Source organism: Bombus huntii, chromosome 16, assembly GCF_024542735.1.
Source record: "Bombus huntii isolate Logan2020A chromosome 16, iyBomHunt1.1, whole genome shotgun sequence".
NCBI lineage: Eukaryota > Metazoa > Arthropoda > Insecta > Hymenoptera > Apidae > Bombus > Bombus huntii.
This window is the reverse complement of record NC_066253.1, coordinates 8,768,006-8,795,500: the sequence shown is the minus strand read 5'-3', so window position 1 is coordinate 8,795,500 and position 27,495 is coordinate 8,768,006. Positions and strand designations below refer to the sequence as shown.

Sequence of the window (27,495 nt, the reverse complement as noted above, 5' to 3'; positions counted from 1 at the left end):
CTATATATTTGTTAACAGTTTTTCCTGGGCCGATCATATCTTTTAATTTATTCCCGAAATCGTTTAGACTTCCTACCTCGCTGTCTTCTACGGCGAGAAACGCGTGTCCGTGAAGCTTATTCATTAATAATTCTACCAACTGAGGCTCTTGATGCCTTGGAACCATATTTCGCGCTCACTCGCACTCCCTTAAAAATTTGAATACAGACGGTCGGTGTCCGTCGAACACTGGTACCGACTCGATTGCGCCTTTAACTTAATCGGTCAATCTCGTCTCTCGCGGTGTTATCGGCGGTAATGCAGGTATCTCGGTTTCGTTTGTTGCCCTACTTGTACGCACGTCTTCTTCTAATTTAGCAAGTCTTAGGTTTATGTCGGTTAACACGCGAAAATTTTCATCCTATGTTTTCAATTTTTCTGACAATGTCAAGAGCATATTCTCATTCACTGAGTCTCGTGCGGTCGCCATATTTTCTATTTACATTTTGTCGATAACCGTAAGAACTTTAAAAATATGGAGCGTATCCCACCGCTAGCACCAAAAAATTTTATATTGTTACGTTCTCAATGATTTGAAATCTAGATTCGAAATTTCCGATTGATACGGTAGTTGCTGCCACCAGAAATAGTCTAAGGACTATTTCAAAATATTTTTTTCTTTTCTTTTGTATTGTTATTATTAAGGGTGCTGATGTAACTTGCGACTAGTAGGAGTTAACGGAATTGGCTCGCCAGAAGCGCAGCGCAATCTCGAGTTAATCTAAGCGTCGCACTCTGTAACAATTCGAATGAAATCTCAGACATGTTTCGCCTACTCGAAGCGCAGTCCTGCCTGAAGGATTCCAAATCGTTGTATTCTCTTGATCTTTATTCAATAACTTATATGCATATGGATAGCGTTAACTAGCGTTGACGTAACTGGCAAATAAGTTCCACGTTTCGGCTAACCTGCTATGTACCGTGCAGGAGTACCGGCACGGGAGAGGATTAAAGTTGTTGAAATAAATAATCGTTTTCGATATACAAGGTTTATTTGATTCGAATGACTTATATTAATAATATGCTAAAGATTTGTTCGAATATTATCTGAATACAGACTTTATTTCTATGGCGAGCGTGGTACAACCTCAGATTTATCGGAGGGAAGGATATAAAATTAAAGCTCCTACCACGACTGTAGGTGTATGGTGGATCGCTCTTGGATATTTAATTCGTTGGTTGCTGGTATCTTGACAACTTATTTCGGCACAACGGTCGCCGCGATTAACACTTATAAAATTTTTACAAACTCGATTTCGACTAAGACCAACTGGTTGATTAGTAATTGGCAATTGATCGACGGGTTGATGGTATAACTCTTCGATTGACAAAATGACAACTCTAAACTCGACTCTGAATGAACTTCTTCAATTATACAATGACTTTAATTATACAAATGTAAAACTTGATTTGATTGTAAAGAAACACGGCAATAGACTGACAGCGTGACGGTGATGGTAAAGATAGTAACTTTGAAGATTAGACACTTGATAAACTTTTAATTGTACAATGTTAAACACGTGATTTGATTGTAAAGAAACACGACGATATACTGACAGCGTGACGGTGACGATAAAGATAGTAACCAACTCGCCTTATGTCACTATGTTTATTTATATCTAAGTCTACCATGGGATAATTGTCACGTGACAGATTGCTCCTATGGGAATCGCAACGCTACAGTCTAAGCTTCCCACCGATCCTATGTGAGAGGATGTTGCTGCTGCTATTATTTATCTTTTGCTGAAGTTTCGTCTGCGATGCTTCTAGAACCTTCCATGCTGATGTTAGTGGGAGCGTCCAAGATACCTGCGGCACGTGCGACGTCTTATCTTGGCCGCTGTTTCGTCTGTCCGGCTATCTTAATGATGCCATGTCTTAATCTCGTAGTTTCCGACCGACACTACGTGAGCAAATGTCCCCTGACCGTCGCGCAGAATGTCGTGGTGGGCGGTCGCGCATGCAGCGCAGTGCGCGCCTGCGGTTGTCCCATTGATCCGCCGATTTCTTGATCGTGCAGCACGCGTTGTTCGTGCTCTTCAATAAAGTCTTCCTCCTCTGAGTATTTGTGTGTGAGCTTCGTTTACTATTGTTGAGGGTGGTGTGAAGTGGATAAGTTTCGCGTACGTTCGTTTTATACGCATTCCGGTTTTCTTGAATTATGAACACTGAGGCGACTATGTATTTGGCATCTGATCCAGTTGTAGAAGTATGTAATTTTACATTCTGAATTTGTCTTTTGCTCGCTTTTTGGTAGATATTTATATGTGTCCTCTTCTAGCGCAAGAAGAAGGAGAGGGAGAGAAAATCACGTAAGAGATACGTGAATGGTTCACGAAGACGATACAGATGACTGTGCGAAGATTCGCCTTCCTGAAGAGAAGTCCTGGATGATCATTTGCGTCATCATTCTTCTAGTCAGGGAAGAATTTCCCTTGTTGTACGTTCTTGGTGTATGGACAAGTTTCGCGAAATGTATCTTGACGTTCCATGTGTTGATTTTGATTTTGTTTGACAATAATATTTTGTTTATCTATATATCTACATGTGCATATGTGTGTTAATGCACTTAGGTGTATCCATATTTGTTAATTTGTTAGTTAGTAATGCAATTATCATATATTTTATACTCCATAGTTGTAAATTTCGTATATTTTATATGTTCCATAGTATATATGTCGGGTTTACATTAGAATTAGGGTTAGGGGCGTGAAACGAATCTTCGTTTGGGTTACACGTTGTCGTTATGCAATAGAGAAGACATTGACTAGTGCAAATACGATTATTATAGAACCGGACAAGTAACCGTGGTAGTTAGGTACTCGAGAAACTAATGACAATGATCCTAGGTTCAATAACGAATCCGCGGACAACGGGACAGTAGTCGTACGCACTCGCAAGAATCTAAGTCGGACGCGTAATATTCACCGGTCGTAAGGGGTTACTATTTTCATCGATGAGATCGCGAGCGAGAATGCCTTTCCCGTCCCGATGATGCCACAGAGGAAAACTATAATGGGGTGTGTCTAAGGACACGAGATCATCGGATTCGTCGAGAAAAGCCTTCGTCCAGAAAGTAAGGGAAATTGGCGTTGCTGCTAATTGGTCAATCTCCATATCGGTGGTTAGAAAAAGATGCTAGCCGCCCTCGAGGGAAAGTTGCTAGTGGGAGACGCCGCTCGTTGAAAAATAGGTCTCCCCTATTTTCCCGTAGTTGGGACAAAGACTGTTTGTCTGTTTGAAGGACTTTAGTTGACTAAATCTTAAGATTTATAACGGGCCCTCGAGCTAGCCGAACATGTACTGCGGAGACGCATCGACATCTGGCAATCATCTTACTCGAAGAATAGGGTCTGCGTGTGGCGAGCCACGGGACAGAAACCGTTGGAATGTTTACTGTCGCGTGTCGCCACGAATATTTCTTTTAAGGAGAGCTATAGAATTACTCCATACCTTTGTTAGACAAAGCGTTCATCCCGTAACCGCGGCTACGTTCGGCGACTGACTGTCGCCTCGAGCCCAAGCTCATTATCACAACTCTCGAACAATTACAATCGGATTGAATAACTACAATTGTTCAATTACAGACTCCGGTAAGAACACCGGAGCCTTTGGAATTTTGGATAATCCCGCAACATTGTAACCTAGAGTCTACTATAGCTGTAATTGAACAATTGTAGTTATTCAATCTACGCGTGACTTTCTAAGACTGACTCTTATGATTTTACTTTTGATCGGATCTGATTACTTTCTTTTGTCATCCCTCAACATCCCCGCCGTCCATGCATTTGCTAGGCGTCCGCGATCGTTGCCACGTGCTCTTTCTTCTAGAACCTTTGGTGGAAGGACCGTTGGGATGTTGATGGTTCATTAGGCACTTCAGCGATATACATTGTCGCCGAGTGCCGCCACATCTTTATCTCTATCGTCAGTCCATCGGATTTGAAGTATGCCGGTCGTGACACGAGCACGAAGTAACTTTTACATACAATATATACATACAATAAATACATACAATAATTATATACACTAAAATAAATACAAAATAATATTATTCCCACTTCAATTATACGTCATCTACTAAAATAAAGTTACAATTAATTAACAGATAAATAATTAATTCGGTAATAATAAAAGTCACTATATAATAAGGACATTTTCTAGCGGCCATTTTGAAAGTAATGCTGATCAACACGTGCATGTAGTAACTTTCATACGTTGCAAAATGAGTTATATTTTCGATGAAGAAATAAATATTTAATAAGATGATATTACAAATGGAAGATAGTAACGAGGAAAAAATAAATAATAATTAGTACAATATAATACATCATTATTATATGGTAACAGGAATATTAGAAATTAATAGAAATTAACCAGGAGAAGCAAACCATAAATTAAAACTTTGCAACTAGTTACAATTAGCTATTAAATCATTAACTATTCATGGTTGATGAACTAACGATAAAATAATAAATAATAATTAACATAATATAATACATTATTATATTGTAACAAGAATATTAAGCATTAATAGAAATCAGCCATGAGAAATGAAAAGTAAATCAAAATTTTGCAACTAATTGCAATTATCTTTCCTTTTTTTTTTAAGGGAAATCCTCGCGGACCGCCTCGATCGGCCTAAATTTGTCTGGAGGATGCGGTAGAATTTATTGTACTAAATCCATAGCCTCCTCCCAGCCATCTACCGCTTTGGCAGTGCTTCCTCCGACTAGATGCTGGCTAGCCGCGTTGTCACCGTGCCTTACAGCCCCGGCGAGTTCTCGCCCGTTCTTCCTTGTCTTGGGGGGTCTGCACGCCGCCCCGCCCATACGGTGGGCAGCAGGTGCACCTAGAGATTCACACAAGGGGCACTTGTGTGTCGAGGAAGAGCAGCCTCTGGCACGGTGGCCGGATTCGCCACACTTGTAACACAGGTGTGACCGATTCGCCGTGGGCACGCACGTCGCCCTGACATGTCCAAGCTCCAAACATTTGAAGCACTGCAAGGGCCTCATCCCGATGGCTTCGTCTTTTCCAGTGGACCAGCCCAGGGCGATCATTCTTGCCTGGGAAAGCTTGCACGCTCCGGCCAATGGGCAACGCACCCAGGCCAAGCTAAGGCCGCTTCTGGAGGTGCTGATCTCCCCGACTTGACCTCCACAATACCACATCCCGCGGCCAGCGCCAGAGCGACCCGCAGCTCTTCCTTATCTACGGACACGTCAAACCCGACCACACGCAGCTCCGCCATCCTGACTGGAGCCGCGACCTCCGTGGCCGTGGCCGGGTCCAAGATCTGTGCAAGATGCGTAGCGAGTGTAACGTCAATTTATATCAAAAGCCACAGCGTACCCTCAATTACCCCAGGGATCCACCATAAACTTAAACTTTCAGTTTATTATTTTTGTGTTATCTGTTTATGGATGGTCCTTGAAACAGCCCTTAGGTTGTTATACGTCCTTACTAATTACGGGGAAAGCAGGTAGTTACCTAATGGGAAGACCCCAATACTTGACTAACGAAAAAGCTGATTTTTCCCATAAACAATATTATTAACATGACCTATAACCAATTGGCATCGTGGATCGTTACCCTCACTTTTCCTAACGGAAGGTGCGAACAGCGAATCCGCGTTGTTAATTAAAAAGGGCGCACCCACACCGAGCTTTCCTCCCTAATGAAACGAGAACATCTAGGGGAGAAATAGACAAAACCATCGGACAGTGAACATCTCTCCAATCTGTGTAAACTTGTGCTGTGAAATAAAGACAATAGTTGTGGTACGACTCAGCTATTTTTATTTCATCAACCAACCCCTAAGTTTACGTAACACCAGCGTCTGTAGAAGAAGTAGCTGACTTGACCCTCCTGAGGCCTTAGGAGAAGTAAGGTACGGTGACGATGCTATCGGAGGAAAGCTAGCGATGGGTGTGTCTAGCGCACGGGACCATCGGATTTGTTCATGCCATTTTAGATACACCACTGCAATTCTTGCAAATAGTTTTAATAATTTTTCTTATATGTAAAGGATAGAAAAAAAGTAAGTGTAAAAACCATTATAATGCAATACCATCATTGGACCGATGGCGATTTGTAAAAACAAGTCCGTGGAAAGTTTGTTTGCACCTTAAAATTCAAGATCAAATTTTTCTATCGCATCGTATAGTACCCATCATAGGAAACAAAATTTTAAAGCAACTATAGATCGTAACGCAACCATTCTCTTAGGACAGAGTGTTACAGTTTTATTAATGCTATACAGGTTGGCTACAGATGTAAAAAGTTTTTGAGAGCTGATTCTTGGAGCCAAAATAAGATGAAACGCGAGTGAACCACTTTACACGAACGAAAGTAGATCACCCTAAACAGCGGGATGCACGTACATATATGAGATTAATTTTACATGAATATAGAAAACCAATTCATTACTCGCCTTTTCCATCATTTAACTTAATCGTCACGTTTCATAGCACAAGAGCTACAAAGCAGTAATCAGAGGTCTACACCCTAAAACAAATACAAACAAAATATGCGAGGAATTGACCAAGATCGGACACCAGGTAAGAACGAACAACAACATAACCAGATTTGACACTAAGCAACCACTACCCCTATTCATAATAGATCTAGAACCGAAAAGCAACAACAAAGAGATATTTGAAATTAAAAAAATCTCAAACACAATAATCACAGTCGAGCCACCTAGACACAAAAAAGACATACCACAATGCATGCGGTGTCAACAATACGGACACACAAAAAACTACTGCAACAGAAACACGGTGTGCGTCAAATGCGCAGGGAAGCACCTAACAGTGAACTGCCCACACTCGGGAAAAATGAATGACGTAAAATGTCACAATTGCGGTGGAAATCACCCAGCCAGCTACAAAGGCTGCGTAGTCAGAAAACAACTACAAAGCAAACTTTTCCCGCCGATTCGAAACAGGACACACAACAATCTCCACACGCAACAGGACAACGCGAAATCTATGCCAACACCAAATACACAGTACGTAATGAACAATAACCACACCAACACCAACACCGTTAGAAACCGAAGCTACGCGCAAGTAGTCAACCGGTCGTCATCCTCAGATAATCAAGAACAGAACAACCACAGCAACGACGCTACAGAAATCAAAGAGCTAATAAAACATTCCATAAAAAACACCGAAATACTCACAAAAATGATAAGCGACCAAAACGAACTCCTCAGACAGCAAACACAGCAGATAACAGTCATGTTACAATTAGTTACTAACATGATGAGCAAAAAATAAAAATGGACACGCTTAAAATAGCAGCCTGAACCTCTAACGGCCTACAACAAAGGGCCCTAGAAACTAAAACATTCCTGCACAGCAATAACATCGATATACTACTCGTCTCAGAAACACACCTCACAATAAAAAGCTACATAAAAATACCACACTACACCATATACGACACCAAGCATCCCTCAGGGAAAGCACACGGAGGGACGGCAGTAGTAATAAAAAACGACATTAAACACCACCTACACAGCCAGGTCAGTACGGAACATATACAAGCAACCACCGTTACCGTACAGACTAACACCAACAAACTGCAGTTGTCAGCAGTATACGCACCGCCGCGACACAAAATCACGACGCAAATGTGGGAAGACTACTTCCGACACTTAGGTGACAAGTATATTGCAGCGGGAGACTATAACTCAAAACACACACTATGGGGATCAAGAATCACCACACCTCGAGGCAGAACCTTGGAAAAATACATCAGAAATTATAACCTCAATATATTATCCACAGGAAGACCGACATACTGGCCGACAGACCTGAGCAGACCTGACCTGCTAGACTTTGCAGTTACAAAGGGATTAAACGCAAATAAACTAAACATAGCACCCAGCCTCGAGCTTAGCTCCGACCATACGCCCATAATAATTACATACAGAAACAAACCAATACTTTACAGCAGCACAGAGAAGCTATGCAATAAAACCACCAAATGGCAATAATCAAAGAAATAATGGCATCAAAGAAATAATAGAGAGCAAAATCAGCTGCAACATCCCACTGAAAACACCTGAACATATCGATCAAGCAGTAACAACACTCACAGAAACTATCCAAGAAGCAGCAAGGGCAACCACTATACCTGAAACAACCAACAGACAAACAAAAACAGTTCCACTAGACATCCTCGAAAAAATTAGAAAAAAAAGAAAAGCGAAAGCAAAATGGCAAAAACACAGAACAAAAGAAAACAAAAAACACCTAAACAAACTCACAAAAGAAACGAAAAACAAAATAAAAGAGCTCAACAACAACGAGTTCACAAAGTTCATCGAGTCACTATCTGCTCACGAGAACTACAACTACTCCGTATGGAAAGCCACAAAAAGAATAAAGAAGACAACAAAAACGATACCAGCAATCAGAAGAGCAGACAACACATGGGCAAGAAGCAACGAAGAGCAAGCTGAAGAATTTTCCAACCACCTATGCAACACATTCACCCCACACAACATCAACAACAGCAAGCACAATAGTCATACGGACGAGGACGCGCTAACTCCTAGTACACCAACTGACAATCACTACACCATACAAAGCAATCAGCAAGCAACAGCACAAGAAATCAGAAACATAATTGAGAAAACAAAAAACAATAAAACACCAGGAATCGACCTAATTAACGGCAAAATCCTGAAAAACCTTCCGCCAAAAGCGATAAGACAATAATAGTAAACGCAATACTAAGAATACAATACTTTCCAAAAGCTTGGAAACTGGCACAAATCATAATGATACCCAAACCAGGCAAGGACCCACACGAAACCAAGTCCTACCAACCAATCTCACTACTCCCGGTGTTCTCCAAGATACTAGAGAAAATAATCTACGACCGGATAAAACCAATAATAGAGAAGAACCAGTTAATACCGGATCACCAATTCGGATTCAGAAACAAACACTCCACAATAGAACAAACGCACAGACTCGTCAACGAAATCCTACAGGCGCTGGAAACAAAACAATACTGTACAGCCCTCTTTATGGACATAGAGAAAGCATTTGACAAAATAAACCACGTAAGCCTACTACAATCAATCAGGAAACAGTTCCCGGGGCAGATATACCAACTAATCAAATCATACCTAAGCAGCAGAAGCTTCATAGTAAAAAACAAAAACACACACTCGGAAGCTAAAGAAATCAAGGCAGGAGTTCCGCAAGGAAGCGTCCTAGGACCAATTTTATACACATTATACACAGCCAACATACCAACAACTAACAACAGCAAAATACTGACATTCGCGGACGACACAGCTATACTAGTCAGGCACACTAACCCTGCAGCAGCAGTTACATTACTACAAGAACATATCACAAAAATAGAAAAGTGGCTCCAAGCAAAACAAATTAAAGCAAACCCCGAAAAATGCAAACACATTACATTCACACTGCGAAAACAGATACCACCAAATATCTTTCTTAACGGCACAGACATAATACAAACAAGACAAGTCAAATACCTAGGACTCCACTTAGATACACGACTCACATAGAAACAGCATATTAAAGCAACAATAGACAAAATACAGATGGCAAGGAGACAAATCGTACTGGCTAACAAGTCGAAAATCCAAACTAAGCATAGAAAATAAACAAAATATATAAAATGGTCATAAAACCAATCTGGACGTACGGAATAGCACTATGGGGAACAGCAGCAATGAGCCATATAATCAAAATAGAGGTAACGCAATCGAAAATACTCAGAACAATAGTAAACGCGCCATGGTACGTTAGGAACGAGGACGTTCGGGAAGACCTGGGAATACAAACGGTCAAGGAGGAGATTAACAAAAGTGCAAGAAGGCACGGAGAAAGAATAGCAACGCACCCAAACCGGCTGGCAGCGGAAACGGTCGACACATCAAGCATAAAAAGAAGACTAAAAAGGAAACTCCCAACAGACCTCACAAAGGACATAACCTAACAAACACGATGATGGTACCCACTGGGGGTAGCTACCCACATGTTATATTAGCACACCGCTATAATATTTTACCAAATGTCCTACTGGACAAATTGTAAAATTGTAAAATAAATAAAAAAAAAAAAAACGTTTCATAGCAGCTACCTTAATATTTGCTTACAAGGATGGACACTTTTTTCTGAAGATAATTTCGCACATTATTAGCGCCATTGCGTAAATTTGCGTCTACTATAACGATATCCTAATTATTTGCGTTATCAGCGCGATATGATTATTGGCTGAATACTTTTTCGTATATGATAAATATCGGTAAATTCTAAATCAAAGTAATAAAGAAACAGATGAACTTCTTGTCGGGAAAAGTGTATCACGTAAATAAATAATTATATTTCGACTTTATACGCAAAGTCGTCGCTATTGCATATTTATTCTTAACACAAAAAGTATTAAACAGTTCTACATGCCAGACCAAAGAATAGTATGGATCACGATATAGCGAAGTCATAACAGTTGGGCAGAAAACTACAAATGTTTCGACAGGACGGCTACTTTACTTATCTTTAGGACAGTGAGGTAGCGGTATCAATCGGCGTTGCCGTGTCCATGTAAATACATGTTCGCTATATCTAGATTACTTATGCAATTGATTCTTGAACTTTGATTATTATGGCACCTGTTAATCGTAGTGCATATTGAAGTGGATATACTTTTTATCTTATATAGTTTCATCAATTTTCTCTGCTTCTTCTTTCGTAGAGTTAACCGATTTGGCAAATAAGTGGTTGAATTACGTAAATATGTAGTAAATTTACAGAAGTAATATGATATCAAGTTGCTTGAAAGTTGCTCAGAAAATTCTATTAATCTGAACTAAAATGATAAATTGATTGTTAGCTAACTTAATACATTTATCACGAAATCTGAAAAACGGGTGTTTCAAAAATTTAATATGATATTACAATTCTTTTCCGAAATAGTGTTCCGAATAGTGTTTGGGACGAGACACTATGAGAATCGCGTAATGAATATTACAGGTCAGAAGAAAGTGTTTCTTATGTTACATAACATCAATGGTATCAATGTCGCTTGATGTCGTACTTTGAAAGGCACTTCTGCATGAATAATGCTAATGTATGTTAATATTTCAATGATATATGTATGTAAATATGAAGGAAATGTTAATCATCCAATGGAATTATGATATAAACTAGAGGTGGATTAGAACCTAAGTTTTCAATTCTCTTACGAAACTTACGAAATTTAAAATTCGAAATGATTTTGTTTTGTAAGGAGATTATTTTGCTTTAAGAACTGAGGTCAATCTTTTTGCATAAATCTTTATTAAACAAAACACAGACAAAAACATAACAGTATACTAAAATATCTAATACATATTTTAGTTCAAGAACATTAACATTTGAAAAGTGTTTGAAAAAAGACATTTTTTTGATACGTTTTAAAAATTTGGATACTATGCATTATCATCCCAGAACTTAAAGATGTTAGTAGCGAGCAGAAGGAGTAAATCATCTGTTCACGCTGCGAACGATTTTTTATTTATTTTGTACTTTTTCTTACTTAGGGTTTGAGAGTTTTGAATTCTCGAAACTCAAAACTTTAAGCTTTGCAGCGTTTCGAGGCTGTGACGTGTTTCAAGAAACTCTTTCCTAATATAAGACCATACATAGCATGGTTTTCGTTGTAATAAATGAAATATTATGTGCAACCTATACATGGAGATCTATATGCGTGCTCACTAGAAAAGAAATAAGGTCACCGTATCCGGAGACAAAGTCACATATACTGATTAACGTAATACATTAACAATAAATACGTCAGTACCCCACTATTTGTATCAATTGCGAAAGTAGACATCTACTCGCTCAGTTTATCGGTTCTAGTAGTACAGAATATCGGTCTTAGTGCTTCGGTTAATTCTAGTCGTAATAAATTATTTAGATCAAGACCATCGTTATTGACTTAATCTGTAACATTGCTGTTCTGAATCACCAAAAATATATTATAATTATCTATTATTACACCCTATGTTGCAATTTTTCCACCTGTAACAGGATAAATATTAATTGATATAAGTCTTCATTAGTAAATCGTTTCTTTTGAAGCTTGCAGATGTCAACTTCCTTTTTTTTAAATTAAGCATGAAAGACGTAATATAGCTAATTATTGAAAATATTTTCACCATAATTCTGTAACTATGCAGAATTATTGTATAGTAGCTACGATAATACGTCCTTGTTGTCTGTTTTATTTCTTGTAATTCATACATGTTTTGCTTCATGTGGCGATATATATCGCAATAAGAGTATCATAGACATCGATTGATCATTTTCATCTATGGAAACGTTCAGACTACGATTGTTATAAAATACAGTATCGCGATATTGGTCTTCGGCATTCTCGGTTGGTCAGCTGTCGATGATATTTTTACACCCATATTAGTATTCACGCGGCAACTGCAGTGTCATTTAGTTCGTTCGTTGCTAGATTGCGGATTTTTATGCATTTTTATATTTTTTGAACATGATTAAAGAAATGGAATTTAAGTAAAAATTGGTTTCATCTAACAAATATTGGAATAAATAATTTACTTTGGCTATTTTCTGTACTTTTGCATATTTTATGAATTTTGCGAATGTTTGTATCATCAAATTTCCGCAATCTACTCATCACAGTACCGCACAAAATTATTCAGTATGTAGAGTAATAATTTGACAATAAAGAATTTACTAAAATCGCATTGTTCAGATAGTATTTGGAATGATTATCCCTTTTTTCTTGGATACTATTAATTGGACGAGCCCAATACTTCCTATTTACTTTCTTTTTTTTATAGTAGCTCTTTTGTATATAATCTGAATGCATGGAGCTGATTTCATCTATTTTCCTAAAACAGTTTTCGTTAAAATTCGTGTTTCATAGACAAGGTATTACTAATAGGAAAATAAATGAACAATACTTTGCGGAATTAATCGGATAGAAGATTAATCAGATCGCATGAGCATCTTATTGATGGGCACGACGTATAAGGTTCAACGTTATCTCGGGTTCGAATCCTAAGTCACTTCAGTTATTTCATCCATAAAACCTTTACTCTAACAATACACTGAATGCCTATACGGTCTACGAACTGTTTTATTTAAACAGACAGACTCGAACAGTAGATAACTATACACACTGCGAAAACAGAATCTTGTTACATATTATTCTGCGAGTTTCTCGAAAACGAGTCATAACTGCAACTACGTATGAATTGTTATTCCAAAAACTACTTATCGAATTGAGTTCACTTTTTCTATAGATTTTAATTAGAGTTTTACATGTTTCAATAATTTTTCTTTAAAATTGAAAAATTAATTTTGAGCTGAAAATATAAACAAATTATTATTTTATCAATTTTTTAGATAGATGTTTTTTTTAACAATATGCGATCATATCCTTTGAAATTTTAGCTACAAAATAATTTCTTTTTTATCATGGGGTTCCTAAAGTCAATATCGAAATGACTGAAGCAATAGAGAAAAATTTTTCATTACTTATCAATCTTTATCATCATTGTTAAATCGTTAGCAATTAGTTTAAGCAAGGTTTCTGATATGGGCACGATTTCGCAGCCATTCTTGAGTTTATGTTTTTATATGTATCGTTGCCATATACGACTTGGGTTATGTTTATAGCCAGAAGAACTTTAATTTCTCAAATATCTCGAAATATTAATATATATATAAAAATATTAATATTTTTGAAATTGCATGTTAATATTTTTTTCGTTTAGAATAACACAAGGAGTCAATCGATGCAAGAAAGTTTTAGGATCCCGTTTAAAAGGGAGGTGTAATTGTACTCTGCAATTGCATCAATTTTTCTGAAAAAAATTGTACTGAACAGTAATAGAGATTGATAAACAGTACAAAATTTCCCTATACAATTGGTTCTTACCTGCTATAGAAACAGAGTTATGTTTGGCCAAGTTAGTAGATTCACCTTGTATACGCAACCATCTATATAATGTAATGATTACATAACCATTTAGCTTGTCATGATATTTGATTTATAATGCTTTATGTGTAAACTTTTCTGAAGCTTAGGCATAACTAAGTTTTAATACATTTTTGAAACTTAGAGTTGAAGTACCGTAGAAGTACATTTAGGAGATAAGAAAATACATTTATTATTTTTGTTACTTTTATCCACTGCTTTTGTTTACTCCTTTTGCTTATCAGAAATGCTTTGGCAATATGGAGAATCTAAATAAAGAAAATATAGAAAAAATATGATGTTAGGAATGAACGAAGTGACGATGAATATAGTGCAAATGACGATCAAGAAGATATATTAGAATTTTCCTTAATAAAACCGTTTTTAGAAGAACGATTATAAAAAGCAAATTTGTGATATGAATTATTTTTTTTTTATTTATTTATTAAAATTTTTCTGGCGTGGCGCAGTGACATGGCTGATTATTTATGATAAGTTAATACTTACTATAGATAAGTATAATTTATAAGTAAGTATTATAAATAAGTAAAAATTAGTTAATTTAGATAACTAATTGAATCTAGCGTTTAGGTCTAGTACGTAGTGCCTTTTCAGCCTGCGAATCTGCTCCGTCGCTTGATTCCAGTCCAGTGATTAGGGGGTTTCGGTGTTTGTTGACTCTTTTGCTATATCTGTCGCTATATTTTGCTATTTCATCTTTGACTGTGGGTATCTTGAGGTCGCGGTTTATTGTTTCATTGGTTACATACCAAGGTGCATCAATTAGGGATCTTAGCATTTTCGATTGGAAGCGTTGAAGTATTTCAATGTTTGAGTTACTTGCTGTTCCCCATAGTTGGATTCCGTAGGTCCAGACAGGTTTTATTATGGTCTTGTAGAGGCTAATTTTGTTCTGTGTGCTTAGGTTGGAGCGTCGGCTACTGAGCCAATAGAATTTTTAGAGTTTGTCCTTGAGTTGCTTTGTTTTGTCTGCGATGTGATTTTTCCAAGTTAGCCTCCTGTCCAGGGTCATGCCCAGGTATTTGACTGAGTCCTTGCTAGGAATTATTGTGTTGTTAATGGTGATCTCGGGGCAGGTTTGTTTTCGGAGCATGAAGGTTACACGTGTGGATTTTTTTCGTTGATTTTGAAGCCCCATTTATGAAACCACTTTTCCATGGAGTCGAGACATCGCTGGAGAGTGGATGAGGCAATTACCGGGTCTGCGTGGGTAGCTAATAGCACTGTGTCGTCTGCAAATGTCGCTATTGTTATCTCGTTTGATATAGGTAAGTCGGCAGTGTAGATGGAGTACAGTAGGGGTCCGAGGACACTACCTTGAGGTATGCCGGATTCTATTGGGAATGTTGCGGAAGTGGCGTCTAGGCATTTAACCATGAATTGTCTATTGGTTAGGTAGGATTTTAGGATGGAGTAGTAGAGGTGAGGTAGGATCTTTTTAAGCTTGTATAGTAACCCTTCATGCCATACTTTGTTGAATGCCTGTTGGATGTCTAGGAAAACCGCTGAGCAATATTTTTTCTTTTCGAGTGTTTGGCTGATCGTATGAGTTAAGCGGTGGATTTGCTCTACTGTTGAATGTTGTTTTTGGAAGCCGAATTGGTGATCTGAGAGTGTTTTCAAGTTCTCTAGGAGTGGAAGGAGTCGATTCGTGAGCATCTTCTCGAATACTTTAGACAGGGTAGGTAAAAGGCTGATTGGGTGATAGGAGCTGGTTTCGTACATCGGTTTACCGGGTTTGGGGATGAGGGTAATCAATGAGATTTTCCAGGCCTTAGGATAGTGTTCAAGGCGAAGGATAGCATTAAAAATCGATGTGATGAGTGCGATCCCTTTTATGGGAAGTTCCTTGATTGCTTTATTGCCTATTAGGTCGTGCCCTGCTGCTTTCTTGGGGTTTAGGCGACTGATTGTTTCTATAGTCTCTGCAGAAATGAGGGGTTCGATAGGAGGGGACATTTGGAGGGGGGTGTGCAAGTATTCAGTAACGTCCGCGGCAGCTTTGGGGGAATGGAGTTTGAATACTTTAGACAAGTATTTAAGCGGATTGGAGGGATTATTTGTGGGGAGCGCGTGAGTTTCCTGGAGGCCTTCCATAGTGAGTAGTTGGAGTCAGCTGTGTGATATAAATTATAACAAACAATTTTATAAGTGATTGTTGCAAATGCTGAATACACCACACCATTATCATCTACATGGGCATCAGGATAGTGTAAATGCTAATTTTCTTCGAGAGTAGAGAATAAGAAATAAAATAAAATAACAAATAATTGCAGTAACTATTGCAATGTCATTTATTGAATATAGAAATTACATTTGATTTTGTCATCTCTGAAATAAAGAAATCTTTTTATGCTTTCTTCAATCTAGTGGTCGCCCGTGACTGATTGGCAACCCGTAAAGATTCTTTTGATAAGAATGAAACGTTTGATAATTAATATAGATAGCAAGATAGCGTATTGTAATTTCGTATGGACAGATTTCACTTCGTGTATGAACAAGTGCCTGTATGTTGCAAAAGGAATTCACTTTTAACAATTTCTTTAAATAAGTTTTAAGCATTCTTAAAATAGCCTGTGTAGTTTCGACCAATCGCGGGGTGACGCAATCGCGAGGAGAGACGTCAACGGGAATCGTAAATTCCCGTTGCGATTATAGCAATCGACACCACGAATTGATGGATCCCCTGATTTCCGTTGAGATAATAGGGGTGATTCAGTTAGTATAACACTGTGATTCACAGAATTATAAATTATATATTTCCAAAACTTAAGTTACACTGTTGAGTAGGTATAAATCGTAGATAACAACTTGTCGCACGAAGATAAGATAGAGATGCACAGTAGAGCAAGGCTCTTATAATTGAATTTAGTGTATTAGTGGACGTAGCACTATAGTATACTTAGTAGAGGAGATGGATGTTCGACAATACCGAGAACCGACTTAGATAGTTTACGTGAATTACGCTCCTCTAGCGTTGTGCTTAGACTTAACCGTTAGGCGTTAGATTTAAACTTAGTAGTTGACTTGGCCCTCCTGATATCGTAGGAGAAATAAGGTACAGTGACGATGCTGTGTCGTAGGAAAGCTAGTGATGGGTGTGTCTAGCGCACTGGACCATCGGATTTGTTCATGACAGTTTTGGTCAGGAAAGTGAGGGCAGTATACATTGCTTCGGATTGGATAAACGAAGGTTGGTGGACTAGGAAGGGTCGTAGTCGCTCTCGATAGAAAGTTGCTATTAGGAAGCATCGTACGTGAGAAAAATTAACTTTCCCTTGTCAAGCCGTAGTAGACAATAGTCTTTAGAAATGATTCGGAAAACAGGTGTTTGTTGGGTCTGAAGGACCTTAGCTAGCAAATTACTGGGATTTATGACGGGTCCTTAAGGCTATTGAGGGTACGTCGTAAGGATGAGCGGACATCTGGTGTCCGGCTGGCTCGCGGTGTATGACCTGGTCTAGGTAGACGGTCGCCCGACGTAACAGCCTGTCACAAAAAAAATATTTTTATTTCCGTAAGAAGAAGTTTTCCGGCCTATTTGACACTTTTTCATCCTCAGAAATGATAGAGCACGACACTAAACTTTGGTCAGCTATTTGAAAAGCATCCTATATGATAGGATGAAATTTCACACATGATGTCTTGAAGGAAAAGAATTTTCTTTTTTTTTTTTTATTTAATTCTTTTCATTCACAACTTGTCCAATTTGGACATTTGGTAGAATTTTTTAACTGTTTGATTATCATGTGGGTGACTACCCCCAGCAGGATACCATCTTCGTGTTTGTTAGGTTGTGACCTTTGTGAGGTCTGCTGGGTATTTCCCTTTCAGCCTTCTATCCATGTTTGAGGTGTTGATCGTTTCCGCAGCTAGCCGGTTTGGGTGTGTTCCTAATCTTTCTTTGTATTTTTCTGCATATCTGCTAATATCCTCTTTGACCGTTGGTATTCCCAGATCCTTCCGTATGTCCTCGTTTCTAACGTACCATGGGGCGTTTACTATTGTTGTAAGAATTTTTGCTTGTATTGTCTCTATTTTGTTTATATGGCTCATTGCCGCTGCCCCCCATAGTGGTATTCCGTACGTCCAGATTGGTTTTATGATCGTTTTGTATATTTTTAATTTATTTTCTATGCTTAATTTGGATTTTCGACTTGTTAGCCAATGCATTTGTCTCCTTGTTTTCTGTATTTTGTCTATTATTGATTTAGTATGCTGTTTCCATGTGAGTTGTGTTTCTAGGTGGTCTAGTCCTAGGTATTTGACTTGCCTTGTTTGTGTTATGTGCGTGCCATTCAGTGGGATGCTTGGTGGTATCTGTTTTCGCAGTGTGAATGTAATGTGGTTGCATTTATCGGGGTTTGCTTTTATTTGTTTAACTTGTAGCTACTTTTCTATTTTTGTGATATGTTCTTGTAGTAATGTGACTGCTGTTACAGGGTTAGTGTGCCTGACTAGTACAGCTGTGTCGTCCGCGAATGTCAGTATTTTGCTATTGGTAGTTGTTGGTATGTTGGTCGTGTATAGTGTGTATAGTGTTGGTCCTAAGACGCTTCCTTGTGGAACCTCTGCCTTGATGTCTTTAACTTCAGAGTATGTGTCCTTGATTTTTATTACGAAGGTTCTACTGCTTAAGTAAGATTTTATTAATTGGTATATTTGCTCCGGAAATTGTTTCCTGATTGTTTGTAGTAGGCTTTCGTGGTTTATTTTGTCAAATGCTTTATCTATGTCCATAGAGAGGGCTGTACAGTATTGTTTGTTTTCTAATACTAGTATTATTTCGTTAATGAGCCTATGCATTTGCTCTATCGTGAAGTGTTTGTTTCTGAATCGAAATTGGTGATCTGGTATTAATTTTTGAAGGAAAAGAATGGCGCTGAATTGTATGTATTGACATCAAGGTGTTTGATTTTACGACAGGAAAATTACGGATGTTTTCCAAAAATCTAATCTAAACATTACGAATCGAGATTTCTAATCTTTTGCAGCAAAGTAAATATGTATATATTTTTATAAAAATGTCAAATCGCGTAGCTTTAAATAGTCTAAGTTAGAAACTCCGCCCTGGCGAACGATTCCTCCTAGTCAAAATATTTACCATATTAAATACGCATCTACTATTGAGGGAAGCCCACTTTAGAAATCACTCTAGGAATTGTTGACTATTATTTATATCTCTCCTCAGTTTGTTCGTGTCATTCTTTCTTCCTCCTTTTATTTCTTACTTTCTCTCCAAAGTGTGTAACATTGTGCGCAAGTAAATCAGAAACAAGTTGCTGTTGGAACGATCATGTATTATCTGTGTACATCCAAACTTTCTCAAATGTCACTTTTATCGAAGTAATTCCACCACAACAAATTAAGAAATTAGAAAATGTTATTTCTCATGCTTTGGTGATTGCGAACCGAAATATTTGTTATCATTTGCCAAAGATAATATGAAAGTTTGCAATTGTAGAAACTGAGGAGAATAAATGGTATGAAAATGCGTTGACTAAGCTAGGAATTTAATTACACGTGTGATAGAGATCTCTATTCAAGTCTATAAATCTATATTTAACCAATATTTAAACATGCAAATAAATAGATAAATAACAACGTATGCTTTTGTTTCGATGCAACGTAAAGATAAATCGTATTAAATTTTTCGGATGTGTTCTCAATTCTTCAAATAACTTAATACTTGAAGTGAAGGGGATAGTTGGCAGACCGACCACAATAGAAGTATTCGCTCCTTAACTTTTATTTAAGGTCGAAATTCTGACCCCTCACACTTTGCTCTCAGTCGATACTTATTTAAAAAAAAAGTTGCGATACAACCTTCAATGTGCGTCATCATCTGAAATCGTACGTATTGCATAAATGTAAGTTAAATCGGTAAAAATAGCTCAATCCAAGGTACATGTGTCTACATTAATTCTATTCTATCCATACGTAATAATATAGTGTCAGGAGTGGGATGTTAGACGCTCTACGTCAGTTGCAAATGTTCATTATCCAAGTATACCATTTCTCATTGCCGAGTTACACACGTACGAAGAGAAAGTGCAGAGGTACTTGGATCCGGGAAATATTTCCGTAGAAATAAAAACTGGACTCCAAAGTGTTTCATCGTTTCGAAGAAGTAAAATCGCGTTCAACTGTAAGTAGTAACATTCAAGTATTTTATTTCTTGACAAGAAAATTAATGATTCAGAATTTTTTTGCAAAGTAAATATGAGATGGAAAAGTTCGCACCAACATTCTCCCGAATTGTTAATAAATGTATTAACATTATTCGATCCAAGCTCTTGGGTTCTAGAATCATTTATAATTAAATTAGTACCGGAAGTGAAAAGGATAATTGATGAATTGGTTAGTCGATTATGGTAAATGTAGGGCTATATCTACAATAATCATAAGAACTTCGTATTGTCTAAATTGTATATTATTACGTTTGCGTAAATTTTATCTTTATTCGTTGATACCTTATGCTGCAGCGAAATCTTAGAACTTTGTATTATAATGTTTGGAAACCAGATCGATTTCTTTGTGTGTTAAAGGTTTTAAGATTACCGCCCTCTCTTGAATCATGCTCTCAACTGTTCAACTCTCAGTCGTGAGTCTTTTACTATAGAGGAAGAGACGGTGCGGTTGGGACAATCAGGTTTAAAATTTAATTAATAAACGGTGGTTTGTCATCATCGCATGACATAAACACATACATCTTGCCCTTTTTTTTATCATTTTTTTAGTTTTGCGTAGTCGGATATCATTTTATTTTAATATTTATTTTATTTAATCCTTCTTAATACCTTCGAAAATCTATGGGTGAATCTGTTATACTGAAAAAGAAAATGAACACTCTCCCTCCCGGAGATCAGAAATATCGCCTGTCATTTTGTTTTCCTCAAGGTGCTGTATAACCTACAACACTTCCGTGACAGGTACGAATCTCTTGAGAACTGTAAATCGAATTTGAAACCACAATCGGTTAAGTTGTGTTTAAGTTGTAGGGGCAGAAACGCACAAACATATAGACATATATAATATAGAATGATCATCAGAATTACTAGAAATTAGGATTTCCGAGGATTTCTATCCTATATGATAAATTTATTGATAGATGGACCTATTTACAATGGTTTGAACAGAAAACGATGATTATCTAATATGAACCTAATGCAGCAATATAATATAACTACGACAACCAAATGAGTAACTCACAACTGACAATAATTAACAAGCCATAACAACTCGGCAACTAATAATTAACCAATTAGCAACTCGCACGCAATTCCCTCTCGACTCAACTGACGACTTGCAGCTAACTAACTCCACGCAACTAGACTCTCAATTAACAATTGACGATTAATCGTTCTTCTCCCTCAAGCATCCTTTGTCGTCTTTTCATGCCCCCAACACGCACGCGTACCGTAACCGCCCGCGATCGTGGCCACTTACGCTTTCTTCCAAGTAACTATTTAACTGAAGGACTGAGGATATATTGATGATCCATTAGGCCCATTGAAGTTTCTCGATCCTTTCGGCTTGTCGGTCGAACACGCTTTCTCGCAACATTGTATATATTTCGTCGGGTCTTTCTTAGATAATCTTTCCACAATACTACATATATGTATATGCATACATCAAGGCACAGCACTATAATTGCATTAGCTGCAATTATTTCGGTACTTATAGATTCTCAGTGATTTACAACAATTTTTTCGAACGTGTAATAATATTCCGATACTGTTGTTACAATAATTAATCATTTACTCTGTTAAAATTGTATATTATCTTGCGTATATTTTTTTGAAAATATTTGATTTCCTGCATTTGAAAAAGCAATGTCAGTAATTGTTTTTCTTTCTTTTCAGTAAATTGGCAACAAAGACGAAGACTGTATCTTCTTCCTAAGCTTTTGATAATCAGCAAGTAGAAAAAATATCCAACATGAACAACCTGGGTCATACGCCGCTCACTGTACCAAATTACTCGTATATCTTCGACTTCGAAAAAAACTTCGATTTCTGGGATACTCAAATGTGGTTTAAGGACCAGTTTCCGAACTGTTTTTATTATTGTGGTATCTATGTCGCCCTAATTTTTGCCGGGAAACATTACATGTCAAATAGGCCAAAATACGAATTGAGAGGCATGCTTATTTTGTGGAGTGCACTGCTTGCAATATACTCCATTTTTGGGTTTCTTAGAAGCATGCCGGGTATGTTTCATGTATTAAGGCATCATGGATTTTACCACAGCATCTGTATACCTAGGTAATATCAGTTTTATATTCTACTTCTTAAAATATTTTCAACAAAATATGTAATATCTTGTAAATTATTTAGTAATCAAATATCTATGAAATATAAATTATGTAAATATAAATTCTCATATTTGAAAACATTATCCAAATAAAAATTAAATTTTGGATATTTGTTCAAAGCATTATGCATGAAATGAATTTATAAAAAAAGTTTTGAAGAATGTAACTTGCATCTATTAATTCATCATTCGATTGAGTTTATTTTCGTTATTAAATTCTCATACCAGAATGATGCAATTATTAGAGTTTGGTCATATTTACATACGCAAAATGTAGCGAATTATGTAGGTGGGTCCAGACTTCAAGACAATGATAATTATATGTCATGAACACCACAGCGAGATTCTACTCTCTCGGTTTAGCGAAGATTGACGCAAGAAAGTTGCCACAAAATTGACCTAGACTTTGAAATTCATGCTCAAAAGGACAAATATTTTTTGCTTGCGTCCTATTTTACTCGTCACGACGATGAACTTTAAAAATAAGCATGGTCGCATTTTAATCGTTCATTTGAAGAATGATGCTGTTCTACTTGCTCTTACTGACATTATTAACAATATGTTTATTTCACAGGTAGAAAGTAAATAGTGTGATATTAATGAGGAAACAGGACTTTAAGGTAGCAACTAACTTCATGGTTTCACATTATTCTAAAATTACAGCATGAAAAATGCCTTTCAAACGAGAGATGAATGGTGCAGAAGAGGGTACGATTTCATATTGTTATTTTGCTAGTAATCACGTAAAGGCCACATGAAGGATAATTACGTTTCTTTAAAATAAAATCACATTTCTTTATGCATTAATCGATGCATTACAGGAGATATACATTACATTTGTCACATTGTTTGGAAAGTGTAATTTATTAAAATATGTCTTGAACTAATCGCTTTGTGGCATGAGCAAGTTAATATTTTCGTATAGTAAATAACGTGGTGTATCGACCAACGTATAAAGAAATGTAATTTTATAAAAAAGAAAAAACATATTTGATCTTCATGTGTACTATACGTATTCTACTGCAAAATAGTAATAACACCAAATGGTGCCTTATTCGGCGTCATGTAACTGCTGTATGAAGAGATTTTCTCATGCACTAAGTAATTTTAGAATAATGCGAAATCATAAAGTTGACTTTGTTGTATTTATGATGCGCTATCTCACGTGCTAAGTAATAATAACTCCCTGTTTCCTCAATATTACGTTATTTACATCCTCCCTAACTGTAATATGAATGAAATGAAGACATAATGTGGCCAATGTAGTAGCCAATAGAACTTTATCATTTTTCAATAGAACGGATCATTTGCGACATTGGCACTTTTGCAAGGCTAGCCTCCGTGATAAAAAAAAAATTGACTTTTGACCTCGACTTGTCTTTGGTCAAAATCAAGATCAAAACTGCGGTAACTTTTTTACGTCAATTATCATTAAACCGAGAATGTAGAATCACGGTATGGTGATCCTAACAGATAATTTTGACTCACCCTGAACAAAAAAATTGATTGAGGCTTTTTTATACAGTGCAAAAGTACAGTACAGTTAAAAAGTTACGAAACTAATGTTATTAAAGATATAACTTTTAAGATAAATGAAATTTTATTATTACTCAACGTATATTCTTTCCCTCACATATAAATTTCAGATTGGTCGTTCAACCGAAAGGTTGGAAGGCATATCATGTAGTGCCTTTTTGAAATTATATTCAGAGTAACTGTCACATTCCACTGAAATGATTCTATATCGTCAAAATGCTGCCCTTCCAGTATCACCTTCAGCTTTGCCATGATCGATTTTCAAGCAAAAATGTTGTGGTACAGGAGAAACCATTCTCGTAATTGATATAAGTTTCGCCTGACTTTTTTTTCTTTCTCTTTCTTTTCTAAAGGTAATCAAGTACTTTAATGTAAAATGATCTAGTTGTAGTCTGGCTGAGGCAAGGGAGGGGGGGGGGCACAAATTCACAGTGAATCAATCCTCTTGAATCAAAAAATGCGACCGACATTATTTTCGCTTTTGACTTTATGACCCTCATTTACATCGGTCGCACATCTAGAATGCCCTTCAGTTGTTTGATGGGCTGCCTGGGATTATTTTCCCGGTTTCCGTTGATGATGCCACGGAAAGGCTAGCGTTTGGATACTGTAGAAGCAATTCAGAAAAATATGACAAGGAAGGGATGTGTGTTGAATAATAGATAATAAAACTTCATTTACCTTAAAAACTGTTCTTTTTAATAATATTAGCCCGAAACTTTTTAAATGTAAATGCATACAGAATTTGATTTTATGCTAAAAGTATCTGTACATGCTCAATCCGCCTTGCGATAACATACAGGGGATTCGTAATATATTTGACACATATTATCTTTACACGGGAAAATCCATGTCGAAGGAGCAAAAATATCCTGCAAAATTGAGACTGAAAACATATTTTACGGAATATCCCGGAAATTATTACGTTTAGAAAGATAGTTTAAACGTAGCAATTGTCTACAAGCAAGGAATTCAGCTAAACAGTTTTAATCTATAATTTAATTTTATCTGTAAATTTTCTTTAATACTGGAAATTCGCGTCTTTTTGTTAACTTTTATTGCAAAATGTTGTTCGATGCTCTGGAAAATTGAGAAACTTCAAAGAAATGTATAAAATATGGATAAATGGAAATTTTTATTTTTGATATTATAACAAAAATAACTGCATTTGTTATTATTGTACTATACTTGAAATAAATTCAGCCACTTCCAACATAAAAGTAAATTGTTTGTAATATGAAAAATACACAACATCAGACAGATATTAAGAAACACACTATGTAACTTCAATTTATATATCATGTTCATAACATATAACAATATTTCCAAAATATTATATCATAATAGAAATGTAATTATATTCTTTCCAGCCATCTTACTCAAGATCCAGTTTTCGGTTTTTGGTCGTGGACCTTTGCCCTATCGAAGCTAGTAGAATTTGGCGACACAGCCTTCATTGTGTTACGAAAGCAACCGTTGATTTTTCTACATTGGTACCATCACGTAACAGTCCTTCTCTATACCTGGTTCTCTTATGCAGAGGCCACAGGAAATGGCAAGTGGTTTGGCTTGGTAAACTCTTTCGTTCATGCCTGGATGTACTCCTATTATGCTCTGAAAGCAATGCGGTTCAATATACCAAAATGGGTCGCCATGTTTGTTACTACGCTACAGCTATCACAAATGGTTGTGGGTTGCATTTTAACTGCATCAGCTTACTACTATGTACACAGTGCCCAAGTTGAATGTCACGTTACGCCTTTGAACATCAAACTTGCTATGCTGATGTACCTCAGCTATTTCATTTTATTTGCCAGATTCTTCCAGCAGGCTTATTTATCTAACAAACACATAAAAAAAATTGGAAAGAAGGATTAGCCTAATAGATCTGCAAGTTATAACAAGCTGAAGTTTATGTAGAGCAGGTGAAAAATTTTTTAAATCTTTTTTACGGATGCTTTTCAGTGACATATCTTAAGAAAAACTTTATCAAAATCTCATGTGATGGATATGGACGTCAAGAAATAATTTGATGAATATAATTCTCTGAAGCCTTTGTGAAGGCAAAGTTGTAAAGATTGATTGTGAATGAAAGAAAATGGAGAAATAGAATTAAAGTAAATCTCGCACACTAAATCAGAAATAAATTTTTAATATCTTAACGATATTATCGTTAACTATAGTACGAATGAATTAATAAATCTCGTCCTGGAAACACATATATCCCTAATCTGTTTACTTATGAAACGATTTCCAAAGAAATTTTTTGGTCTCTTTTATTTGTAATGTTTCCTTCTTCCGATAACGTGACAAAACCTTATTGGAACAAGAACGGAAGCGATATAATATTTGAAAATGTAATGTGTAAATATTCGGGTAATATTAACGTATCTAATATTGAATCATTTAATAGTAAAAAAAATATTAAACACAGATTCGCTGGCAAATCTGATATATTTTTATAATAATGAATTATAGGGTTGACATATTTATTGTCGTACGTATAAAACTATGAAACTATATATATTGAAAGAAGCCATAGAATACATAACAATTTGTATGAATAAAGTACGAGTGATATTAAAAAATGGATCATGCATTAGTTCAAAAACTTTATCGAGCCTTAGAATATTTTCTGCTACTTTTAAGTGTCAATATTGATTATTATCTTGTTTAGTATGTAGGGAACGCCTCTCAAACGTTTTTCTATTTTCATTCGAACTGCCTATGTACGTATATATGTATGTATATTATACCGCCGTTTTCTGGTGGTATTACATATTCTAATGGTGTAAGAAACTACTTATACTCATTGTTTTGTAAAATACACACTACCGGTGAAGAATTGATAACCTTCCCATTGCGTCTATATTATATCATCTACTAGTTTTATTATGAATTTAAGAGTTATTACTACAAAAATTAAAGAAATGATAAAATTTTTGCAAACAGTGCTTTCTTTTTAGTTTGTTACAATATTTTAAAAAGCAGCCTTATGAAACTTCAGAATCGAGGAAAAAATATTCGTCAGTGTGACGGTAAGCTTTAATTAAAGCTTTAATTAAGGACGGATTTCTTCCGGTACCCCCGCGCCATACGCGGCTACGTTTGTTAAAACTCGAATCACATGGGCGATATCCATAGCCGCACTAGTTCCAATATATGTATGCCATGTTTGTGTTGACACATATACCACAGCGTTAATATCATGGACAGCACTGCTTCTATTTTTCAACAAGCAAGTTTCAAGTATTGCATTGCGTCTGATGCACCTGTCACCCGCTCAGAAACAGTAATAAAGTAGACGAAACATCCTGCATGCCACAGCTATCGAAATAATAACAAAACAGCAACTGAATAGCCGCCTCTGATATACATCGGACGATAACCTCTCCAAAGGGACTAAAACCACCATATAAAAACCCTCCTACATTAGCGCTCAACACATTATTCTGTTAATTATTCTGTAACACTTTGAACCGTCACTCCGTTGGATTTATACAATAAAATTTCCATCATCTTATACGAAGTTCAATTCCTTCACGTTATTCGTGAAACGTACGAATATATTTACTGCGACGCGAGGAGAGG

At 36.7% G+C, this 27,495-nt stretch overlaps 3 protein-coding genes across 3 annotated transcripts in view; 1 reads left to right on the top strand and 2 right to left on the bottom strand.

Moving 5' to 3' along the window:
• LOC126874325 (uncharacterized) overlaps positions 1–27,495 on the bottom strand; it is a 153,316-nt gene that overhangs the window by 84,143 nt on the left and 41,678 nt on the right. The window lies entirely within an intron of this gene.
• On the bottom strand, positions 4,710–5,213 carry LOC126874821 (uncharacterized). The gene has a single exon (XM_050637259.1). The coding sequence runs from the start codon at positions 5,211–5,213 to the stop codon at positions 4,710–4,712; it is 504 nt and encodes a 167-aa protein (XP_050493216.1).
• Positions 19,999–26,123, top strand: LOC126874328 (elongation of very long chain fatty acids protein 6-like). Its single transcript, XM_050636227.1, has 3 exons — positions 19,999–20,200; positions 21,918–22,319; positions 25,275–26,123. The coding sequence occupies exons 2-3, from the start codon at positions 21,994–21,996 to the stop codon at positions 25,780–25,782; spliced, it is 834 nt and encodes a 277-aa protein (XP_050492184.1). The 5' UTR covers positions 19,999–20,200; positions 21,918–21,993; the 3' UTR covers positions 25,783–26,123.

Bases quoted from the DNA above. Each gene is read 5' to 3' on its own strand.
- LOC126874821 (XM_050637259.1), bottom strand. From the start codon at position 5,213: ATGTGGTATTGTGGAGGTCAAGTCGGGGAGATCAGCACCTCCAGAAGC.
- LOC126874328 (XM_050636227.1), top strand. From the start codon at position 21,994: ATGAACAACCTGGGTCATACGCCGCTCACTGTACCAAATTACTCGTAT. The intron at 22,320-25,274 runs GTAATATCAGTT...TATTCTTTCCAG, and splicing joins CACAGCATCTGTATACCTAG to CCATCTTACTCAAGATCCAG.